At 38.9% G+C, this 21,537-nt stretch overlaps 1 protein-coding gene and 1 long non-coding RNA gene across 2 annotated transcripts in view; one reads left to right on the top strand and one right to left on the bottom strand.

The window, feature by feature from the left end:
- The window catches only part of LOC105881839 (uncharacterized), a 57,850-nt gene extending 45,392 nt beyond the window's left edge, over positions 1-12,458 (bottom strand). Inside the window, exon 1 of the long non-coding RNA XR_001158952.3 lies at positions 12,164-12,458. This is a non-coding gene — a long non-coding RNA (uncharacterized LOC105881839). The remainder of the gene's footprint in view (positions 1-12,163) is intronic.
- A 20-nt stretch (positions 12,459-12,478) lies between these two features.
- Positions 12,479-21,537, top strand: part of TMEM184C (transmembrane protein 184C) — a 24,622-nt gene continuing 15,563 nt past the window's right edge. The window contains exons 1-4 of the mRNA XM_012783758.3: positions 12,479-13,139; positions 19,635-19,765; positions 19,864-19,900; positions 20,660-20,865. Coding sequence (XP_012639212.1) covers positions 12,921-13,139; positions 19,635-19,765; positions 19,864-19,900; positions 20,660-20,865 — 593 coding nt within the window. The 5' untranslated portion in view covers positions 12,479-12,920. The remainder of the gene's footprint in view (positions 13,140-19,634; positions 19,766-19,863; positions 19,901-20,659; positions 20,866-21,537) is intronic.

Here is a 21,537-nt window from a genome sequence, read left to right as displayed (position 1 = left end):
ACCCTGAGAGTTGGGAGCCAAGGGGAACTGATGTATACATGACGTTCATATCACCTGCTGTGCTGTGAATAATAGAGTCCTTTGTCTCTGACCCAGGCGTCTGGTCTGGTGTCTTCTGCCAGCATCTATGAACTGTGGTGAGCTAACCTGTTGGCTTGCAAACAAGGTAAAAATCTCAGATCCTTCGCAGTTCTTATAATAACAGCCTAAGAACTCCCTGCTCAGTTGGCTACCATCTCGAAGTCATGCCACTCTGTATCAGGCCTGCTGCCTTTTCTAATAACTGCAATCACTTTTCCTGTAGCCATGAAGTGCTCCTACTTGGCTCTACCACATCTGGATCGCCCCCCTCATTGAAATTAGGGAACCTATATTAACTGCACTGTTCCCCAGTAACAGCTACAATTATAAACAATAGCCACTAAAGCACTTTCCAAAGATGGTGGCACTTCTTTACTAATGTGGTTTCTCTAGGCCCTTTCTTGAGTAGATAAAAGGTAAGTGATTGGGTGGGCTACACATGAAAAATCCACGCTAGCATCTCTATTTCCAAAGTCTTTAAATTTCTCCCTCTACATTATGCCAAGGAAATTTTAGCACCTTATGTTCTCATTCATATGTGGGAGCTAAAAGCTAAAAAAAAGAAATTTGAGTTCATGGAAGTAGAGAGTTGAATTGTGGATATTAGAGGCTGGGAAGGGTAGGGGAGAGTTGAAAAGGGGGAGAGGCCGGTTAACAGATACAAAATTACAGCTAGATAGGAGGAATGAGTTCCGGTGTTCTGTAGCACTGTAGGATGAATATGGTTAACTATAATTAATTATATTATTTTCCAAAAGCTAGAGGATTTGAATACTCTTAGCACAGAGAAATGATGAATGTTTCAGTGATGGATATGCTAATTACCCGATTTGATCATTACATATTGTACATACGTATCAAAATATCAAACAAATGAGTACAATTATTGTGTGTCAACTAAAAATAAAAGGAAAAAAAATATTTAAATGCTTTCATTTCATTTCGTGTTGAGCCATAGAGTCCATGTTTCAGTCTTCTAGAATCAACCCAGCTGCTCCAGTTGGTAGGGTTTGCTGAAGTAAGGCAAGAGAATGCAAGAGGGTCTTAGGCCAGCAATTAAATATTTCAACCTGGAAAGGATGCACGTGACTCATCCCATAACCTACTGGCCACATGGTCCCTCTGTCAAGAGGGACAACAAAGTGTAATCTTTCAGTGTCATGGAAGGAGAGGAACACTGGATATAGGCGAGCACCAAATTCATGTAATTTGGGGCTGCCAAAAGTGATGAAGAATGACAATATTCATACTATACATACAATTTTCAACTTGGAGGATTCTAGCAGCTATAATTTGTGTTATTTAGTTGTTTCTTTTCTCCCTCCCAAACTCCAACATCTTATATGTAACTATACTGACTAACACTTTAGGCTTCAGGTGAGAGTATATCTGAATTGATACCAACGTATAATAAGATGTGAATCTGAGCCATCTGCTTGTGCAGTTTATTGGTACCTTCTGAACCTGTTAGGGCCAGGTCTTGTAATGGCCATTTCCATTTATAATGGAATGCTATTGGGCATGCCCAGTTTTATGGTTCAATAATCAGATAATAGCTAGTTTGTGATGGATGGTTAGGTTGTCTAGTGACTAAGCTTGCCAGAGTCTCCAAACAGCATCCTGCTGTCATGCACACCTCCAATGCCATTGAACCTGCTAGGTCATAAGACTCGAGGGGCCAATCAGCCTTCATCCCAGCCTGGACCTGCTACACAGCTTATTCTTGTTCCAGGACTCACGTTAACACTGGAAACTTATGGATATCTCATAAATGGGTTATTGCAGCATGCCCAAAGGTAATATATGTTGTCACCAAAATCTAAAGAGGCTTTTCGATCACTGTGCCTCTTTCTTTGTGGTGAATGGTACAAGGTATTGACCCTCATCTGTCTGTAAAAGGGATTTCCTAATATGCCTCAAATCACTGGACCTTTCAAAATTTCACCAAAGTGGTGGCAGGGCCCTGAACTTTCACAGGGTTTACTTCCCACCCTTGGTACATATATTTTCTACTTCCTGTTCACCAGGTCCAATTAACAGTGTAATAATCAATGTAAAGGCGTCCCCAACCTTTTTGGCACCAGGGACCAATTTCATGGAAGACAATTTTTCCACGGACTGAGGGTGGGGAGTGGAGGGTGGACAGGGAAAGGGGGATGCCAGACCGGTTAGGGACCACAGCTATAGAATACAATAAAGATATACCCTTATCTCTGCTATATAAACACAAACTGCTTCTGACTTTGCCTACTGATTTGGATGGGAAAGAATACATTTGCCAGGTTAAAAGTTGCATGTCAGGTGCCTGGGGTGATAATTTGTTTCAGTAAATATACTACATCTAAAACTATAGCTGCAACTAACATCACCACCTGATTAGGTTTGCAATAATTTACTGTCATTTTCAAGGCCCGTCAGGCTGTTCTCCTGATCAAACAGAAAAGTTTTATGTAGATACAGTAGGAATTACTACCCCTTGCTTCTCTCAAGGTTATTATGTCAGCAGTAATTTCTACAATTCCCCCAGCAGTATTACTTACCATTTACTAGCTTGGATTATTGTGTGGGAAGAGCTCCAGAGGCCCGAGATGGTCCCTGTTTTCATAATAGCCTTCACCCGACAGGACAGGAAAGCAGAATGGTATTCTACAAGAATATGTACAGGTGTATATGTATGCATGTGTGCGTGTGTGTGTGTGTGTGTGTGTGTGTGTGTGTGTGTGTATTCTTACCATATATTCTAGGGCTGGGATAATAAACACAGGATGGGCCTGCAGTCCCACCAGATCCACTGTTAGATGAATTTGGGCCAACAATCCATAAGCCCCTACTTTGGTGGACTATTGTAGTGTTTTTGGTCTCTGGGGTGAGTGTAAAATCTAAACTGTATGTAATAGTTCACAGAAGGTTTGGTATTTCCCTTCTCTCAGTGCACAGTCCCCTAGGTGAATAGCTCCAGGTCACTCTGTGGAAGGCTTGGGAGGAAATTTATTGTATAATCCTATGGCTGCTCTATAGAGTGCTTCAGAGGTACCTGGCCTCCACCTCTGTTGAGGAGCTTCAAGTCTACACACTGGCTTAGTTCTGGGAATCTGGGAGGAAGCCATGAATTATAACAGTGGTGTCTAGTTAGTTTCTGCCCAGCAGATTTAGAAGTATTCCTTCTACTATGCAAAGCAGAATTCAGTAGGCTGTTTATGTCAGAACACTCCTATTACCATTCTTTCTCTGTGATGCATTGTACTAACTGCACCTAAAATTGTCTTAGTTAAACTCTACCACCTACCCTCTACCTCTGTGGTATTCCACTATAATCGGGAAATACAATTTTTTGCAGCATTTAACTGTCTTCTCCAGATGTCAAAGGACAGCCACCAAGGGATGCCCCTTTCCTAGTACTCAGTGAAGTGTCCTCCAGACCTCCCTCAAGGGTATGGGTAGGTGGCAGCAGGGCTAGTTGATAATAACGGGGTTTAGAGAGTAAATAAAAAAGCTGCCACTGCCACCAGTTTCTGAACAATGAACCCTGAAAGGCTGCTAGAAGACTACAACTGTGCTGGACACCTCGTTCTGTCTTCCAGCTTATCAAGACAGTTCATTACTAAAGGAACCTGATCACTGGTCAGAACCAGTGCTGCAAGAGGGCTTGAGAAATGTAGTTTCTAGCTGGATGGCCATATGCCTAGCTAAAACTCTTTTGCTATGACAGAAGGGAAGAACAGATTTGGGGTATAACTTTCAACCTGCCACATTCAGCTTTACTTCTCTACTGGCTCTTTCCCATCAACATATAAACATACTCACAGACTGTTGTTGTTGCTAGTGTTGTTTTCTTCCACGTTGGAAGGAAAAGCAAAACTTTCTTCTCCCTATTCCCCTTTAACTACTTCCTTCCCTTTATCCTACCTACCTAACTATTGTGACAGAACTGACTTCAAGAGCTTATCAGTGGATGTAGGAAAGTCTAAATTCAGCATATGAAAGGGAGCTCTGGATATTAACATACAATGTACAAAATTGACAGCTGTAGAAAGATTGAAAATTGAGGACTTTTAGTGTCAGGTCATTTTTTTTTAACATCACCAGTTGTGGTAGACAGAATAATAACCTCCACCTAACCCCAAACACGTCCATGTCCTAATCCCCGGATCTGGACATGTGGTACCTTACACAGCAAAAGGGATTTTGCAGATGTGACTAAGGTTGAAGACCTTGAGATGAGGAGATTAGCTTGGATTACCTGCGTGGTGCCAATCTAACCAGATGGGTCCTTAAAAGTATAAGATGAAGGAAGAAGAAGGGATGCTATGTGAAAGGGATTTGACTTGCTGTTGCTGGCTTTGAAGATGAAGGAAAGGGACTAAGAACCAAAAAGTATGGACATTCTCTAGAAGCTGTGGATGGCCCTCAGCTGACAACCAGCAAAGAAACAGAAACTTCAGTTCTACAACTGCAAAGAAATGAAATATGCCATTGACTTCAATGAGCAAGGAAATGGATTCTTCCCTAGAGAGCTACCAGAAAGGAATGCAGTCCTGCTGATCCCTTGGTTTTAGCCCTTTGGGACCCATGTTAGACTTCTGTCCTCCAGAACTATAAGACAGTAAATGTGTATTACTTAAGCACTAAGTTTGTGGTCATTTGTTATGGCAGCAATAGAAAACCAATACCTCTGGCAAGGTACTTTTTCCCTTTAAGTGTTCCTCTGTGGAGACACTGGTTACAGAGCCAGAATTCCCAAGAAAAGGGGGGAGATGAAAAAGCTTAGCTCCAGGACAATAGGCTGATTCTTATGTCCTGACTTAGAGATGGTTCTAGGGAGAGAGTCAAGCAGGAAGGGAGAAAACAAATACACTGCTCTCCTGTGATCCTCTCCTTAGCCAAAGGAGAAAACTGGAAAGCACAAATCATAGAAATCAGATTAATACTATAGGAGCAAAAATGTCTAGCTTTCCCTTTGCATAGTAAAATGCTACACAAAGAGCAGCACCATTTACACAGGCCCAAGCCTGAAGAACCCCATAACCGAAGAATTCACACACACACAAACACACACACATCCTACCTATATAAAGCCGTATAGGACATGTGCTCATGAGTTTACACAAGGACAATCAATAGCCTGAAATATATGACAAAAATAAAGGTAAAACGTTCCTTTCATTCAAAGAAGACTATTCCTCTACTCTAGGACAAAATCCTCCCATGAATTCTCTTTACCTGGTGTAAGTCAAAGCCTTTTTTCTATGGTAATCGCCAGTCTAGCCTCTAATGTACAAATAAATGGCATATTAATTTTTATTTAAATCCTAAAAGAATTTGTCTCAGTATAAAAATATTTTTCCTTTCTCACATTTTTAATAATACACAGAACCTTCTTCCTAACCAGAAATACCTTTTCTCCCAAATCTACTGCACTATCTAGTTTTGATTCTGTTATTAAAGTTATTAAAAGTTTTTTTCATTCCTTTTAGCCTGCAACTTGAAATTCTAGAAGAATCACTTAAATTAGTCTGAAAATAAAACATCAGTGGAGATAAGAAAGAAGAAAAAGAGAAGAAACTTCCCTACCAGATAGAGCTACTGGAAAGCCTATCTAGTGAGTAATAATTTATAGAAAAGGTAATTTATTATTTACTACGTAAGTTGTTTGTACCAGTCACAGTATCTTTAGTGACAAAGAACAATATATATGTCTAAGGACTGCTGGGTCCCTAAGATACTTTATCACCTTTCTTTCGAGGAAACCATAGAACCTTAAAGTCATTAATCCAGTAATTCTAGTAATACACCCTTCAAGATGAGAGCAAATGTTCTATCCATTTAAGCATTTATTTCAGTAGTTTAAACAAAGAAACGATATAAAGAAAATCCAAAATAAAAGTTAATATACTAGGGAAGTAAACCTGAATCAAGAATGTAAAAATTAAATCTGTAAAGCAAAGAAAGCTATTAGAAATTATTGTCAGGCAATCCTTGGAAATGTGAGGAATAGTACCTGGGATAAAACAAAAAGCAAGGCCAAGGACAAACGCCAAGTTCAGGTCAGAACACAGGTAGAAGACTAGTTCCCAAGTCATGTGCTAAGGAGTCATAGGCCACTGAAGTGGACTTACAGAAGAACCTTGGGGTATTTTCATTTTTGAGAGAAACACATCTATCAGACATCACATGAATGTCTATAATTGGGTTATTTGGACCTAATTACTTAATAAAACTATTGGATATTTCTTTGGCTAAGGGACACCATGAAAAAATTAGTGAGATTCTAAGGGCACTGTGAAACAAGACAGTTTGGAAATTTTTGCCTTAGGGACTTGCTAGGATTCAAAGGACATAGCCTGCTCAGAGTAGAATTAGAAAAGCAGATCAAAAGCAGAAAGGACAGTGCCTCCAGCTTCTACATACCTAATTATACATGGTAGGGCCTTTGCTTTCACTCAATCCTGCCTCCCAAGAACCCTTGTGCCCTCTTACTGTGAATTGACTGCAGGCTCACTTTTAAATCAGTGAATCTTGCTTTTCAATCAGTGAACACTCTAACGAAAACAAAACTGATTTTTCAATGTTGGCTTTGGGACCAAACGACTAGAGTTCCTCAAATATTTAGTGTGAGAAATACTACTAAAATTTAAATATCATTTTCCTAAGGAAGAAACAAATGAACTTTATGGAAAGCCACACTCAGCAATTTCATAAGAGTCCATTGTAAAAGTTTCAAAATTTACTCTAAATTAGGGGTTAGCAACCTTTTTCTGCAAAAGTTCAAAGAGTAAATATTTTGAAATATTCTTTTTTTCCTACAACCCTTTAAAAATGTAAAAACCAAATTGAAAGCAAGAACTTGAACAGACATTTGTACATGCATGTACATTGGCGCATTATCCACATTAGGCAAAGGGTAGAAACAACATGGTGTCCATCAACAGATGAGTGGATAAACAAAATGTAGTATACACATATAATGGAATATTATTCAAGCTTACAAAGGAATGAAATTCTGATATATGCTACAACATGGTTGAAATTTCAAAACATTAAGCTAAGTAAAATAAGCCAGACATGAAAGGACAAATATATATAAATAACTTACCAAGAGTAGCCAAATTCATAGAGACAGAAAGTAGAACAGGCCGGGCGCTGTGGCTCACGCCTGTAATCCTAGCTCTTGGGAGGCCGAGGCGGGCGGATTGCTCAAGGTCAGGAGTTCAAAACCAGCCTGAGCAAGAGCGAGACCCCGTCTCTACTATAAATAGAAAGAAATTAATTGGCCAACTGATATATATATAAAAAATTAGCCGGGCATGGTGGCGCATGCCTGTAGTCCCAGCTACTCGGGAGGCTGAGGCAGAAGGATCACTCGAGCCCAGGAGTTTGAGGTTGCTGTGAGCTACGCTGACGCCACGGCACTCACTCTAGCCTGGACAACAAAGTGAGACTCTGTCTCAAAAAAAAAAAAAAAAAAAAAAAGAAAGTAGAACAATGGTTACCAATGGCTGGGGGCAGGGAATAATGGGGACTTGTTATTTAATGAGTATGAAATTTCTGTTTGAGGTAATAAAAAATTCTGGCGATGGATGGTGGTGACAGTTGCACTCCAAAGTGAACATCCTTAATGCCACTAAATTATACACTTAAAATGATTAAAATGGTAAATTTTGTGTCATGTATATTTTACCACAATAAAAAAAGAAATGTCGAAACCATTCTTAGCTCATGGGCCACACAGAAACAGACTGCAGACCAGAATTGGCTTGTAGGCTGTAGTTTGCCGATCCCTGCTCTGAATCATAAGACACACTAAACAAAATGAACAAAATGGTATGAAATACTCAGAAAACTTTCTAAGTCATTGTAATTCACTTTTATTTGAACATGAACATATTAAACAGATTTTCATATTTAAGGTTTATTAAATTTGCAAAAATGTATAAATGCAACTATAGTATTTATAGACCAAAAAATACTTGAGAGAAGTCTCCTTAAGATGAGGTAGAATGGGCAGGGCACAGTAGCTCACCCCTGTAATCCTAGCTCTCTGGGAGGCCTAGGCGGGAGGATCGCTTAAGGTTAGGAGTTCAAAAGCAGCCTGAGCAAGAGTGAGACCCTGTCTCTACTAAAAATAGAAATAAATTAATTGGCCAACTAAAAATATATTTAAAAATTTAGCCAGGCATGGTGGTGCATGCCTGTAGTCCCAGCTACTTGAAAGGCTGAGGCAGGAGGATCACCTGAGCCCAGGAGTTGGAGGTTGCTGTGAGCTAGGCTGATGCCACAGCACCCTAGCCCAGGCAACAGAGTGAGACTCTGTCTCAAAAAAAAAAAAAAGATGAGGTAGAATATATATAAAGACATATAAAGATATGAGGATACTTATCAAGTATCTCCAGTTTTATCTGTTACAGACAGAGGGCTAGGGTAGATAGAGATGAATAAGGCATGGTGCCCTCAATGAAGCTTAAAAGGTAGCCTGAAAGGAGATGTGGTAGGTAAAGCAGAAATTTGGAAGTGGGCAAAAACACTCAGCTTCCAGGTTCAAATTTGAAAGCTTGACTTTACTATTTGTATCACTTTTATTTTCTTCCCCACTCATTTGGTTCACAATAGACCACTTTCCCTCCTATCTGGGGGTGGGGGAGAAAAAGAAACATTACAAAAGTAAGCATTCTGTGAAGTCCTGCTCACCTCTCTCTCCTGTATTCTTGCAACATTTAAATCTAAAATTCACTTAACTCATTGATTGTTAGAACAATCTCAGACTTTGGTGCCAATATAATCCTAAAAAAAGAAAAACTTAAGGGACTTTAGGCTAAAAGTTTTACTATAGGTAAAAAAAAAAAAAATCACTGTGAGAAATTTCTTTCAGATTAGGTACAGGGCACAAAAAACATTGCTTCAGTTATCTATTCACTGGAAGAGATGTATTAGCAAACAAATCTAAACTGAGTTAAATAAAACAATGATTATTTTAATCATGCTTATGGATTCTTCAGGTCAGGTCTTAGGACAAGGCAGAGAAGGGATGCTTATGTCCAATCCATGTGCGTAGTGCCTCAGCTGGGAAGACTGGAACAGCTGAGGAGTGACGGGCATGGCTGGGAGCTGGAATCTGCTCACCCACTCACGGGACTGCCACCTGGGGTGGGCTGGGCTGACTCAGGGCCTGGGCCCAGCTGTGACTGTCAACGCAAGTCCCTTCAAGGGACCTCTCTATGGGTCTTGGGCTTTCTCACAGCATGCCAGCCTCAGGTAGTGGGACTACTTATATGATGGCTGAGAGTTCTAAGTTAGTGTTGCAGCAGACAAGGTGGAGCTGCATGGCCTTTTATGACCTAGCCTCAGAAGTCACATACAGTGACTATGGTCACTTTCACCATATTCTGTTGGTCAAATTAGTCACAAGCACACATGGATTTTAGGAGAGGGAACGCAGCCTCTATCTTTTTATGGGAAGAGTATCAAAGAAGGTGCAGCCAGGTTTTATTTTATTTTTTTTTTTTTGAGACAGAGCCTCACTGTGTTGCCTGGGCTAGAGTGCCGGGTGTCAGCCTGGCTCACAGCAACCTCAAACTCCTGGGCTCAAGCAATCCTCCTGCCTCAGCCTCCTGAGTAGCTACCACAGGCATGTGCCACCATGCCCGGCTTAATTTTTTTTCTATATATTTTTAGTTGGTCAATTAATTTCTTTCTATTTTTAGTAGAGATGGGGTCTCTCTCTTGCTCAGGCTGGTTTTGAACTGACCTTGAGCAATCCGCCCGCCTTGGCCTCCCAGAGTGCTAGGATTACAAGCGTGAGCCACTGCACCTGGCAGTAGCCAGGTTTTAAAACCATCATGGTCATATATAGAGAGAGAGAAATGGAGATATATGCCAAAGGGTTAACACTGCCCACCTTCCAAGATCCCTCAAAGTGAATTTAACCCATTATTTTTCTATTTTATTTTATTTTTCAAGAGAGGGTCTTGTTCTGTCACCTGGGCTACAATGCAATGGCATCATCATAGCTCGCTGCACTGTCAAATTCATGGGCTCAAGTGATCCTCCTGTCTCAGCCTCCCGAGTAGCTGAGACAACAGGCACACACCACCACACCCGGCTATTAACCTATTATTTTAGGTGAGATCAATCCAAACTTATCCTCTAAGGATAGCAAAATTCCACCTATATTCATGTGATGCAGTAACAAACAGAAATTTCACTTTATCCATATATTTGCATCAAGGCTGACTAACAGCTTGCTTTTGACCCTACTACCATCTGACAGTTATAACCACTTCTTTTCTAAACACCATCAAGCTCAGATTCACTCTCAGGCTTAGGCATAGTCATATTCAGAAAGAATACAGAGAACATCTATAGCTTGCAAACCAAGTAAATTAGGATCACACCAGCACTATAGTTGCTGACACAGGGGCCATTCCTTATCAGTAACTCCACTTTAGGATGTCATGGGTCAAGAAAAATTTCAGAAATTAAAAATCAAATGGTGGGAAAATAAAGTTACCAACTTTTTATTCTCCAAAGTAAGAATATGTGAAAAACTACTATCATATTAAAAAACAGAATAGACAATTTCAAAATAAAATACAATCCTTACAAATAAATAAACAAAAAACTTATTTCACACACACATACATACAGAGTATCCCTTATTTGAAATGCCTAGGACCAGAAGTGTTTCAGATTTCAGATTTTGGAATACACTTACTGGTTGAACATCCCAAATTCAAAAAGCTCCAATGAGCATTTCCTTCGAGCATAATATCAGTGTTCAAAAAGTTTCAGATTTTGGAACATTCTGAATTTCAGATTTTCAGATTTGGCATGTTCAACTTATATTTTTCTTTTTTCATTTTTCTATTGATCTGAAGAAATGTCACCATAGATGAACCCCAGTTCACAAACTAGGGTGTGAAATCATTTGTGCATTTGACAGTCTAGTGTCTTCTCTCCTTTGCTTTTTTCTAATGGTTCTAGAATTTTAGCTCGCTCCTAGGAACTCACAGTCTAAAAAAGACAAACAAGTAGACAAATATAACACAACATAAGTGCTATAAGAATACTGGCTGGGCATGGTGGCTCATGCCTGTAATCCTAGCACTCTGGGAGGTGGGCGGATCATTTCAGCTCAGGAATTGGAGACCAGCTTGAGCAAGAGCAAGACCCCGTCTCTACTAAAAAAAAAAATAGAAATTAGCTGGACAACTAAAAAATATATATATGTATATATATATATACATATGTATATATATATATATATATATATAAAATTAGCCGGGCATGGTGGTGCATGCCTGTAGTCCCAGCTACTTAGGAGGCTGAGGCAGAAGGATCACTTGAGCCCAGGAGTCTGAGGTTGCTGTGAGCTAGGCTGACACCACGGCACTCCAGCCGAGGCAACAGAGTGAGACTCTGTCTCAAAAAAAAAAAAAAAGAAAGAAAGAAAAGAAAGCAAAGCAAAGCAAAGCAAAGCAAAGCAAAGCAAAGCAAAGCAAAGCAAAGCAAAGAAAAGAAAGAAGTTTATATTAAAAAGAAGTCAGGATGTAAAATGGACATGTTAAAGATTGGGAAGACAGCAGCAGAAGTCAAATGCCACTCTTTGGCTAGGACAGATGACACTGGAAAAGATATTCATAATATTCCCTTGATGTCTCTGTGAGAATTCTGCGCTAGGTGTACTCAATATTACAGGCCTTCTTGTCCATATGGCCATTAGGCAGAAATTCTTGGGATGGCAGGTACTGACAAATCAAATGTTTAAATATAATGCCCTTTGGAGTCAGAGAAATTAAGGTTAGCATCCCAGCACTACCACTAACCAGCTCAGTGAGCTTGGGCAAATTCCTTAACTACTTGAAACCTTTTCATCCATTAAATAGAAAACTGCCTCCCTCTCTCTCTCAGGGTTATTTTTTGCGGAGAACAACTCATAATATAGTGCCTGTAACTCCGAAAATCACAGCAACCGACAGAAAACTGGGCCGACGTTTCCCATTCTCTGTCTTATTCCAACTGGCTTCCATATCTATTCCTAGAGAGGCCTTCTCTCTTCCAGTTCGACTCTAAAGTAGCTGCCCCTTACCCAAGCTTTGTTTGAGCTGGAATAGAGTCAGCAGAAGAACGTATCCAGTGTTCCTCAAGTGTCCTCAAACAATTCCTGCAGCTTCCGAATCCTCCTCACGGTCCACTGGACCACCTGGCAGCAGCTACACCTCCTTCCACCCACCTCCTCGTCCTCCTAACCTCGGTACGCAACCCTACAGCCCCGCCCCCGCAAATGACCAATCAGAGAGTGTAAAGCCAGCCGGATGGGGCGGGTCGCGTTTGGCACTGACGACGAATCGCCTGCCTCAGACAGCAGAGGCGGAAGCGGAAAAGAGCTGAAAGTCCTGGTTTGGCCTTGGGTTCCGCCGTAGTGGATGTTCCGTGCGAATGAGCGAAGAAATCTTGAGGCCTGACCTACCAGCAGAATCAGGCGAAGAGACACCGGCGAGGGCGGGAGGGAGGAACCGCGAACCCTAAAGAAAAGAGCAAGCCGGCAGGCAGCTGTAGGGCAGAACCTGGGTCCCCAGAGGCCGGTCCTGGTCGGCGCCGCTGTCGAGGCCATGGTGCAGGCAGAGCTCAGGGCGATCCCCAGGTGAGGGAGCGGCTCCGCCGAAGATTCCACCGCAGAAAAACCGGGTAGATGCTGGGTGGGGAAGAAAGGATGCTACCCACACTGCTTCCCGGTAGCAACCTGAGAAGGCGCAGTTGCAGCAGCAGCAACAGAAAGCACAGCGCCAGCCGAGGCGGCGGCTCGAGCTTTTGGTAAAGTCACCCAACAGCTCTTTCTCAGTAGTATGCTAGTTGACAAAACAGCCAGAAAAGAGGGCTCCCAATTACAATCTCCTTCGAGCTCTTTACCCTTGCTATCCGGAGCTAAAGTGTCCGAAAACATGCCTTGCACTTGTACCTGGAGGAACTGGAGACAGTGGATTCGACCTTTAGCAGTGGTCATCTACCTGGTGTCCATAGTGGTTGCGGTTCCCCTATGCGTGTGGGAATTACAGAAACTGGAGGTAAGAGGGTCCAGCTCCATCAGCCTCTACCCTTTCTTCTACTTACCTAAGGTTGGGAAAGACACACCCTTTCCCCCATTTCTACCCTGGTTACCCAGACTTGGTATCCTGAAAACCATCTATGGAAATGATACATAAGCCCAGTCTTAGGACATAAATACCTGTCTGGTTTCTTGTTCACAGTTCTTCAAAGCATGCTACAGGTGGAGGTGGGGCCAGGTGGAGAAAATAGGACATATTAATATAAGGGCACTGTTTTGCAAGTATTCATCAGTTCTCTGAAAGTAAGGAAATTTTATTCCTGAAATCTGATCTGTTCAGATATTGGACTTAACTAGATCAAATAAACTATCTTGAAAACCATGTATTGAATTTTATTAGCTTTTAACTAGCATCCTGAATTAAAGGATTGTAGTCAGTATAACTTTGTTCTTTGTTTTTACTTTGGAAATAAGCTCTTAACCAACAAAGGTTTTGCAAAAAGTCCCTTGTATAATTTTTGATGTCATATTCTTATTGTGACATCAGTAAAATACCACAAGCTGCAAGACCCCAAGGTAAATATTTAAGATATATACTGTACAAAAACTGTATAATGAACTTTAAATTTGAAGTTAATAAAAACCAGAAAGTACTTTTACTAAGAAACACCTATTTTACAAGACCATGGCTATTTTAGGCCCTTCTTTATTATGGAAATGATTTTTACATAGTTAGACAGAATGTATTTAATATACATTTACCTCCTCTATGTTCCCCAGATTATTTTTTGTTGACTTTCCATACTGGCATAGTCCATATAGTTATTTTCAATGATAATGTAACATTCAGCTACATTAAATATTTCTCATTTGTTAGATATTCAGGTTATTTCTGTAACTTGTCTATCAAAATTCAGGTATAAACATTTTAATACAAATAAGGTTTTCATACTTTGAAGTATTTCCTTGGAGTATGATATAAGAACTACTTTTAAGATTAATAGTATGCATAATATCACCCCAGTTTAAGAATTCTCTTAGTTGTTAGTTTCAACTGTAGTTTTTAAGTGCCACTAGCTTGTAAGAAAAATTTTATTCTGCAATCTCTACTGCAGACACTCGAAACCAGGTTCTCAACCGTCTTGCCTGGACTCTTCTCAGTTTTCCAGCCAGAATAATCAGTTAAAACATAAGTCACATTATGTGTGTCTTCTTCAGTCACTCCTAATGCCAGGGTGAAGGCTGATATTCCTAACTATGACCATCAAGTCCCAACATCATCTGACACCACTCTCACCTGATTCCCCCTCTGACTTTGCTCAAGTCCTAGGCTTCCACCACACTTGGCTGAAACATGCCAGACATGCTACCTCCTTAGAGCCCTTGCACTAAAAGTTCCCCCTTCACAGAATTCCCTTCCCCCAGGTATTATTCTTACTCCTTTACATCCTTCAGGTCTTTACTCAAATGTCACTTGACTGCCCTATTTAAAATTGCAAGTTTCCCCTCCTTAACTCTTCATATTCCCTTCCCTGTTTTATTTTTCTGCATAGCACTTACCATCATCTACCACAATACATATTTTATTCAGTTTTCTTTCCCCCCTTTCTGCCCAAATAACTGATACTTGAATAAATGATCGTGTATACTGTATGGTGAGAGATATAAACATGGCATCTATCTTCATGGAACTTAGTGGTGGAGACAGAGGCAACCAAAATTGTAAAAATAAATGCTATGGAGGGACTAAAAAAAAAACGATCTGAGAAGTTAACAGGCAGGGCAATCTTATTGCACAAGTTCAAAAGACCACTCTACCAGCTATAGAAAATTAAGTGGAAGTGAAGGGAAGTTAGAAAGTTCTTTATGATAGTTGAAAGGTAGTAGATGCCTGAGCTATGATGATTTATGGCCTAGATCAAGATAGCAGAAGTGGAGATGGAAAACTGAATTTTAAGTATCTTTGGAAGTGAACAAATAGGACTTGGCAATAGATTGGATTGAGGAGGAAAGGCAGTGAGAGAAAGAAATAAATCAAAGAAGATTCTGAGGTTTTTGATTTGAACCACTGGGTAAATGGTGGTGCCAGTTGAGATGGAAAATTGAGCATTAGGGACAGGTTTGAGAGAAATCAAGGTCATTTATGGATATTTAGTTTAATCAGAGACATTCAAATGGGCATGCCAAATATGCAGTTGGAAATGCAAGTCTAGAGCTCAGAAAAGTTTGAGCTGCAGGTATAAATGTGGGAATTTATTATAGTCTTTGGTGTTTTCTTATTGCAGCTTGTACAGACTCAGTGGCTTAACAACCAAAATTTATTATCTCACTGGTTTTGTGTGTGTGTGTGTGTATGTGTGTGTTTTAGCATATTATGAGGGTACAAGTGTTAAGGTTATGTATATTGTCCATGTCCCCCCACCTCAGTCTCACTGTTTTGAAAGCTCATCCCTTGCACATGGGGTATATACTCATTTGTTAGAATGGCAGGATGACCATCTTCACTATATAAACTATTTCTCTCACTCTCTTGGCTGAGCATGTAAAATTGAAGTCAAGTAGGTTAAATGCACACATGATGGCACACTGCTCTGTAGTCTTTTCACCTTGTCCCACTCATCCTTATGCCCCAAGTAGCTATTCTGTCAGTTCTGCTCTCTCCCCTCAGGAAGGTTGGGTCCAGAAAGCACCCTCTGCTGTTAGTCTCCCCTTGCTGTTTTGAAGCATTTGGCTAAGGGAGAGTTAACTTACTCCCAGATGCTTGTCTTTAGGGTTTTTTCTTTCCTCTCTTTCCTCAAATTACCTTAGGAAAAAATCTATTTATCTCTTCCTCCTCATTTTGTGAGCCAAAAAAACTCAACTCATGGCTGATAAGTTTAAGAATAAGGTTAATGGGCCGGGCGCTGTGGCTCACGCCTGTAATCCTAGCTCTTGGGAGGCCGAGGCGGGCGGATTGCTCAAGGTCAAGAGTTCAAAACCAGCCTGAGCAAGAGCGAGACCCCGTCTCTACTACAAATAGAAAGAAATTAATTGGCCAACTGATATATATATAAAAAATTAGCCGGGCATGGTGGTGCATGCCTGTAGTCCCAGCTACCCGGGAGGCTGAGGCAGAAGGATCACTCGAGCCCAGGAGTTTGAGGTTGCTGTGAGCTAGGCTGACGCCACGGCACTCACTCTAGCCTGGGCAACAAAGCGAGACTCTGTCTCAAAAAAAAAAAAAGAATAAGGTTAATGGTATCTTTATATCAGCGTGTCTCAAATTTGAGTAAATTATCTAGAGATAAAGATAAAATTAAAGCAAATGTAATAATATCTACAGATACCTAGTGTTGAGTTACTCTATTATATTGTTACTTAAATATGTACACACATAAAATAGGTTAAATTTCCTATGCACACAGCTTTCTATGTAGCTCAAAAATCAATTATTAAAACCAATAATTAAACATAATGACATTAATATGGAGAGATGATGTTTTTCTGAAACTAAATTATACTTGCAGTGCAAAAATAATACTCTATGATACAGGATTTCTTTAATTGGCATGACTATACTATTATATAATGACTTAATTCTCTGGTCACTTGTTTATTGTTTAAAATAGAACTTTCTTCTTTACAGCACACTGAGGACGCTTAATCTTCATTAGTCATAATCACATCATTTTTCTCTTAAGTCTACCACCAGGTTCTACTTTTTGGAACTAAAGCAAGCATAAAAACCAATGTGGATGTTAAAATGACTTGGCAATACTATTCTTAATGCTCGCCTTATAATAGAGAAGATCTAGAATATGCTTATGCCATTATTATTTTCTTAGATCATTCTTGAAATTTTGCTATCCGTGGTTTCAGTCACCTGTGGTCCACCATGGCCCAAAAATATTAAATGGAAAATTCCAGAAGTAAATAATTCACAAATTTTAAATAACTTTTATTATGGTATATGTTATAATTGATCTATTTTATTATTGTTAATTTCTTACTGTGCCTAATTTATAAATTAAACTTTATAAGTATGTATATATATGGAAAAAATAGAGTAATACATATATAAACTTAAGAACTATCCCTACTTTTAGGCAGTCACGAGGGTGGGGGGAGATCTTAGAACACATCCCCTGAGGATAAGTGGGGACTGCTGTACTTAATTTTAAATGAAATTAAGCAAAGCAAAAAGCCCTAGAAAATGAGTGACCAGACATTCCTTTTATTTTATTTATTTGTTTTTTCTTGTTGAAATTCTTACTGGGATTAAGTAGAATCTACAGAACAAATTGAAAAGTACAGACATCTTAACAATACTGTGTCGTCATATACACAAACATGAACTATCTCTCCACTTACTTAGATATTCTTTGATTTCATTTTTGGGGTGAGCCAATATAAATGGTAGCCAAGTCATTTTAACAGTTAAACAGTAGAATGCTTCCAGGAACCTAGAACTGGCTTAGAGTTTTTTTGTTTGTTTTTTGTTTTGTTTTATTTTTTTAGAGATAAGGTCTCACTCTGTCACCTAGGCTGGAGTGCAGTGGCACAATCATTACTCACTGTAACCTCAAACTCCTAGATTCAAGTGGTCCTCCTGCCTCAGGCTCCTAAGTAGCTAGGATTACAGGTGGACGCCACCACCTGGCTAAGACATTCCTTTTAGAATCTTCACCTCCATGTATTTGCTTTTCATTTACTGCTTTGATCAATTCCCCAGAATTTAGTAAGAATTTTGTATTTGCTTTTCAAGTTTTCTATACATTTTAATGTATAAATTCATTATTGTAGAAATACATTTGTTTTCTATACTTTTGTTTTCTAATACTTCAATCTTTAGCCCTTGGTGGAGGAAAGAAAGTCTTGTTTAAAACAGTGAGACTAAGAGTTGTGGGCTTAAGGGTTTTTTTGTTTTGTTTTTTGAGACACATGTGGCCTTCTGGATCCTTAAGGGTGGACTTTTGACTGAATCCAAATTTTACTTTTACTTTTAATAAAGGGATTTGTTCTGTAAAGTTTAGATTCAGTCAAGGGGCCTCACTTGGGGATCTGGAGGGCCACATAGGGCTTTGAGGCCACAGGTTCCCCACCCCTAAGGCTCAAGCAATCCTCCTTCCTCAGCCTCCCAAGTAGCTGGGACTATAGGCCCACATCACCATGCCCGGCTAATTTTTTGTAGAGTCTATTTTTGTAGAGTCTCGCTCTTGCTCAGAATGCTCTTGAACTTTTGACCTCAAGCAATCCTCCCACCTCAGCCTCCTAAAGTGCTAAGATTGATTACAGATGTAAGCCACCCCGCCCAACCCCAGATCTATTTTAATTGTTAACTGATCAGACCCCTCAAATATCAAAAATAAATGCCCACTTCTTCCCCTTTAAAAAAAAAAAGATTCACACTCTTCAAGGCAAGTTTACAAGGTAGTCTAAAATCTAATCCTTAGGGCCCCCCAAATAGGACAGAGGTTCAGTAAAGTTGTTTTTGCCAGAAAGCAAGTGGATTACTTCAACTCTAGTACAGGATGAGATGGTTCAAAGTATATTTTTAGAAACTGAGCTTTTAAAGGATAAGATATTGATCAGATATGACATAAAAAAGAAATTAGAGATTTTTTTAAAATAATGATATCCTGAGTTGATATTGTTGTATATAAGGGTTGTATATAGAAACACAATTTGGATAGTAGTGTGACAGTACATAAAGAATTCAGCAAGGTATCAGGCAAATATTCAGCACTCAAATGTTCATTGTTTTCATTTATGCAAGAGTTTCTACCAAAATGTTTAACAATAAAATTTGAAGAAAATGTAGGTAGATTTTTAACTTTCCAGCCATAAAAGCAAAGAAATAAACCATAAAAGATTTTTAGATTTGACTTGCAGAAAATTTTAAAACTTCTGTACATCCCCGAGCACAATAATCAGATATAAAAGGCACATAATAAGCTGAGGAGAAATGACATAATGTTAATATTTCTAACATATAAAGAGCTGTTACAAAAGGCCCCATGAGGAAAATGCTCAACCCCATGAGAAAAAATACACTCTCTCCCTCCCCGAACACACATATAGGCTGTTTATGTTGAAGAAAAAAAGAATATTTCCCACTAATCACTTGGGAAATATCAAGCTTCATTAAGTAATCAAATAAGTGAAAATTTAAGAAATAAAAATATTTGGCCGGGCATGGACAATCTAGCACTTTCAGAGGCTGAGGTAGGAGGATCACTTGAGCCCAGGAGTCTGAGACAAGCCTGAACAAGAGTGAGATAATTAGAGGGGAGTAATGGTATGCCCCTGTAATCCCAGCTACTCAGGAGGCTGAGGCAGGAGGATCACTTGAACCCAGGAGTTTGAGGTTGCAGTGAGCTATCGGATGCCACTGCACTGTAACCAGGGCGACAGAGTGAGACCCTGTCTGTCTGTCTCTCTCTCTCTCTCATAAATAAATAGATAAATAAATCTCTATCTATCTCTTTAGTTTTAGTATCAGAATTTATACTAATGTGTTATTTTGTTTTTTAAGGTTGGAATACACACCAAGGCTTGGTTTATTGCTGGAATCTTTTTGCTGTTGACTATACCTATATCGCTGTGGGTGATATTGCAACACTTAGTGCATTATACACAACCTGAACTACAAAAACCAATAATAAGGTAAATCTTAATATATTTTGATTCTCCTGGTGTTGTGTTGGCTTGTTTCATAAATGTGACATAAGATGATTTTAATTTATGTTTTGCTTTCCAAATAGGATTCTTTGGATGGTACCCATATACAGTTTAGATAGTGTAAGTATTTTTCACTTTTATCTCATTAATTGAGAAGTTGTTTGATGATAGTAACTATACTTACAGTAATGAAAGTATGTTATTGAGAATAAGGAGTCATTAATAAGAAAAGTAAAAAAGATTCACTTGTTTTAAATGTTGATAAAGAATATAAAGTATAATAGAAAATGGAAAATGTGATATTTTAAATTTTTTAAAAAGTATGCCCTGTTTTTGCTTAATTTTTTAAACTGTCAGATCAGTAGCTCTTAGTCCTATAAAGAATATACTATTTTAAATTACATTATCACCCTTTTAATTTTTTCTTTTATGTGGAATAAAAAATTAAAAAAAAAAACCTTCCCAGTGAATACACATGCAATTGTTGTAGATGACTTCTCTAATTTGATTAAATGTAAAGGAAATAATGTTTAGTAGCATTTTCTCTGATCATACTTAGGAAAATTTCAGATTATATTTAAGAATTCAAGTACTGAACTTAGCTTTTCTCTTTATATTTATCTCTATTTATATTTATCATTTACCCCCAAACACTTATCTTTTTGTTTACCAATATCCAAGATGTTTATTACTTCTAAAAATTCATTTCACAGATTGTCTGGTAGCCCTCATAATGATAAATTTTAGAGAGTCTCATGTAAGTATATGACAAGACATCTCAAGTTTAAAATTTAGCTTATTGTGAGTACCATAAATTGGAATGGTAATTCATTTCTTATCTTAGCTACAACTGTTTTTAACATCTGTGCTTTTTCATAGTGGGTAGCTTTGAAATATCCCAGCATTGCAATATATGTGGATACCTGCAGAGAATGCTATGAAGCTTATGTCATTTATAACTTTATGGGATTCCTTACCAATTATCTAACTAACCGGTATCCAAATCTGGTATTAATACTTGAAGCCAAAGATCAGCAGAAACATTTCCCTCCTTTATGTTGCTGTCCACCATGGGCTATGGGAGAGTAAGTATGTTTGGTTTTAATTCTTTTATGTTTTTGTTTTATTTAAGCAGAGTTTTTAATTAGCAGTCAGCCCTCTAAAAGGCAGTGTGTTTTAAGTACTATTAGCAAGACAAAAAGTATGAGTCTCTACCATGAAGTAGTTCATAGTCAAGTTTAAAGGCTAACAAAACATAGTTTCATAATCTATATATATATTAGTCTTTTTTACATTATTCATTCCTAATAGAAAAATTAAATGAAATATTGAAGGAAAAAACCTTATTATTTAATCAACATCTTTTTCCAGTTGGGAACCAAGGTCTGCAGATCTTATGTAAGGTCACACAGCTAGTTAAAAGACTCAGGGAGAAGAAAGTCTAGGTGAGAAAATAGAATGTGATATGAAATGGAAGCAACATATAGCAGTGTTTATTCTAATAACATAATAAGTTAGCTTGCCTTATTATATATTTGTGTATGACAGGAAAGCCTATGTCATTTACAACTTTCATTTTAAAAAGTAAATTGAGGCTGGGCGTGGTGGCTCACGCCTGTAATCCTAGCACTCTGGGAGGCCAAGGTGGGCAGATTGCTCGAGCTCAGGAGTTCGAAACCAGCCTGAGCAAGAGCGAGACCCCGTCTCTACTATAAATAGAAAGAAATTAATTGGCTAACTAAAAATATATAGAAAAA

The sequence above is a fragment of the Microcebus murinus genome, chromosome 15 (genome assembly GCF_040939455.1).
Source record: "Microcebus murinus isolate Inina chromosome 15, M.murinus_Inina_mat1.0, whole genome shotgun sequence".
NCBI classification, from domain to species: domain Eukaryota; kingdom Metazoa; phylum Chordata; class Mammalia; order Primates; family Cheirogaleidae; genus Microcebus; species Microcebus murinus.
Note: the sequence above shows the minus strand (reverse complement) of the source record. Positions and strands in the feature narration are given on the sequence as shown.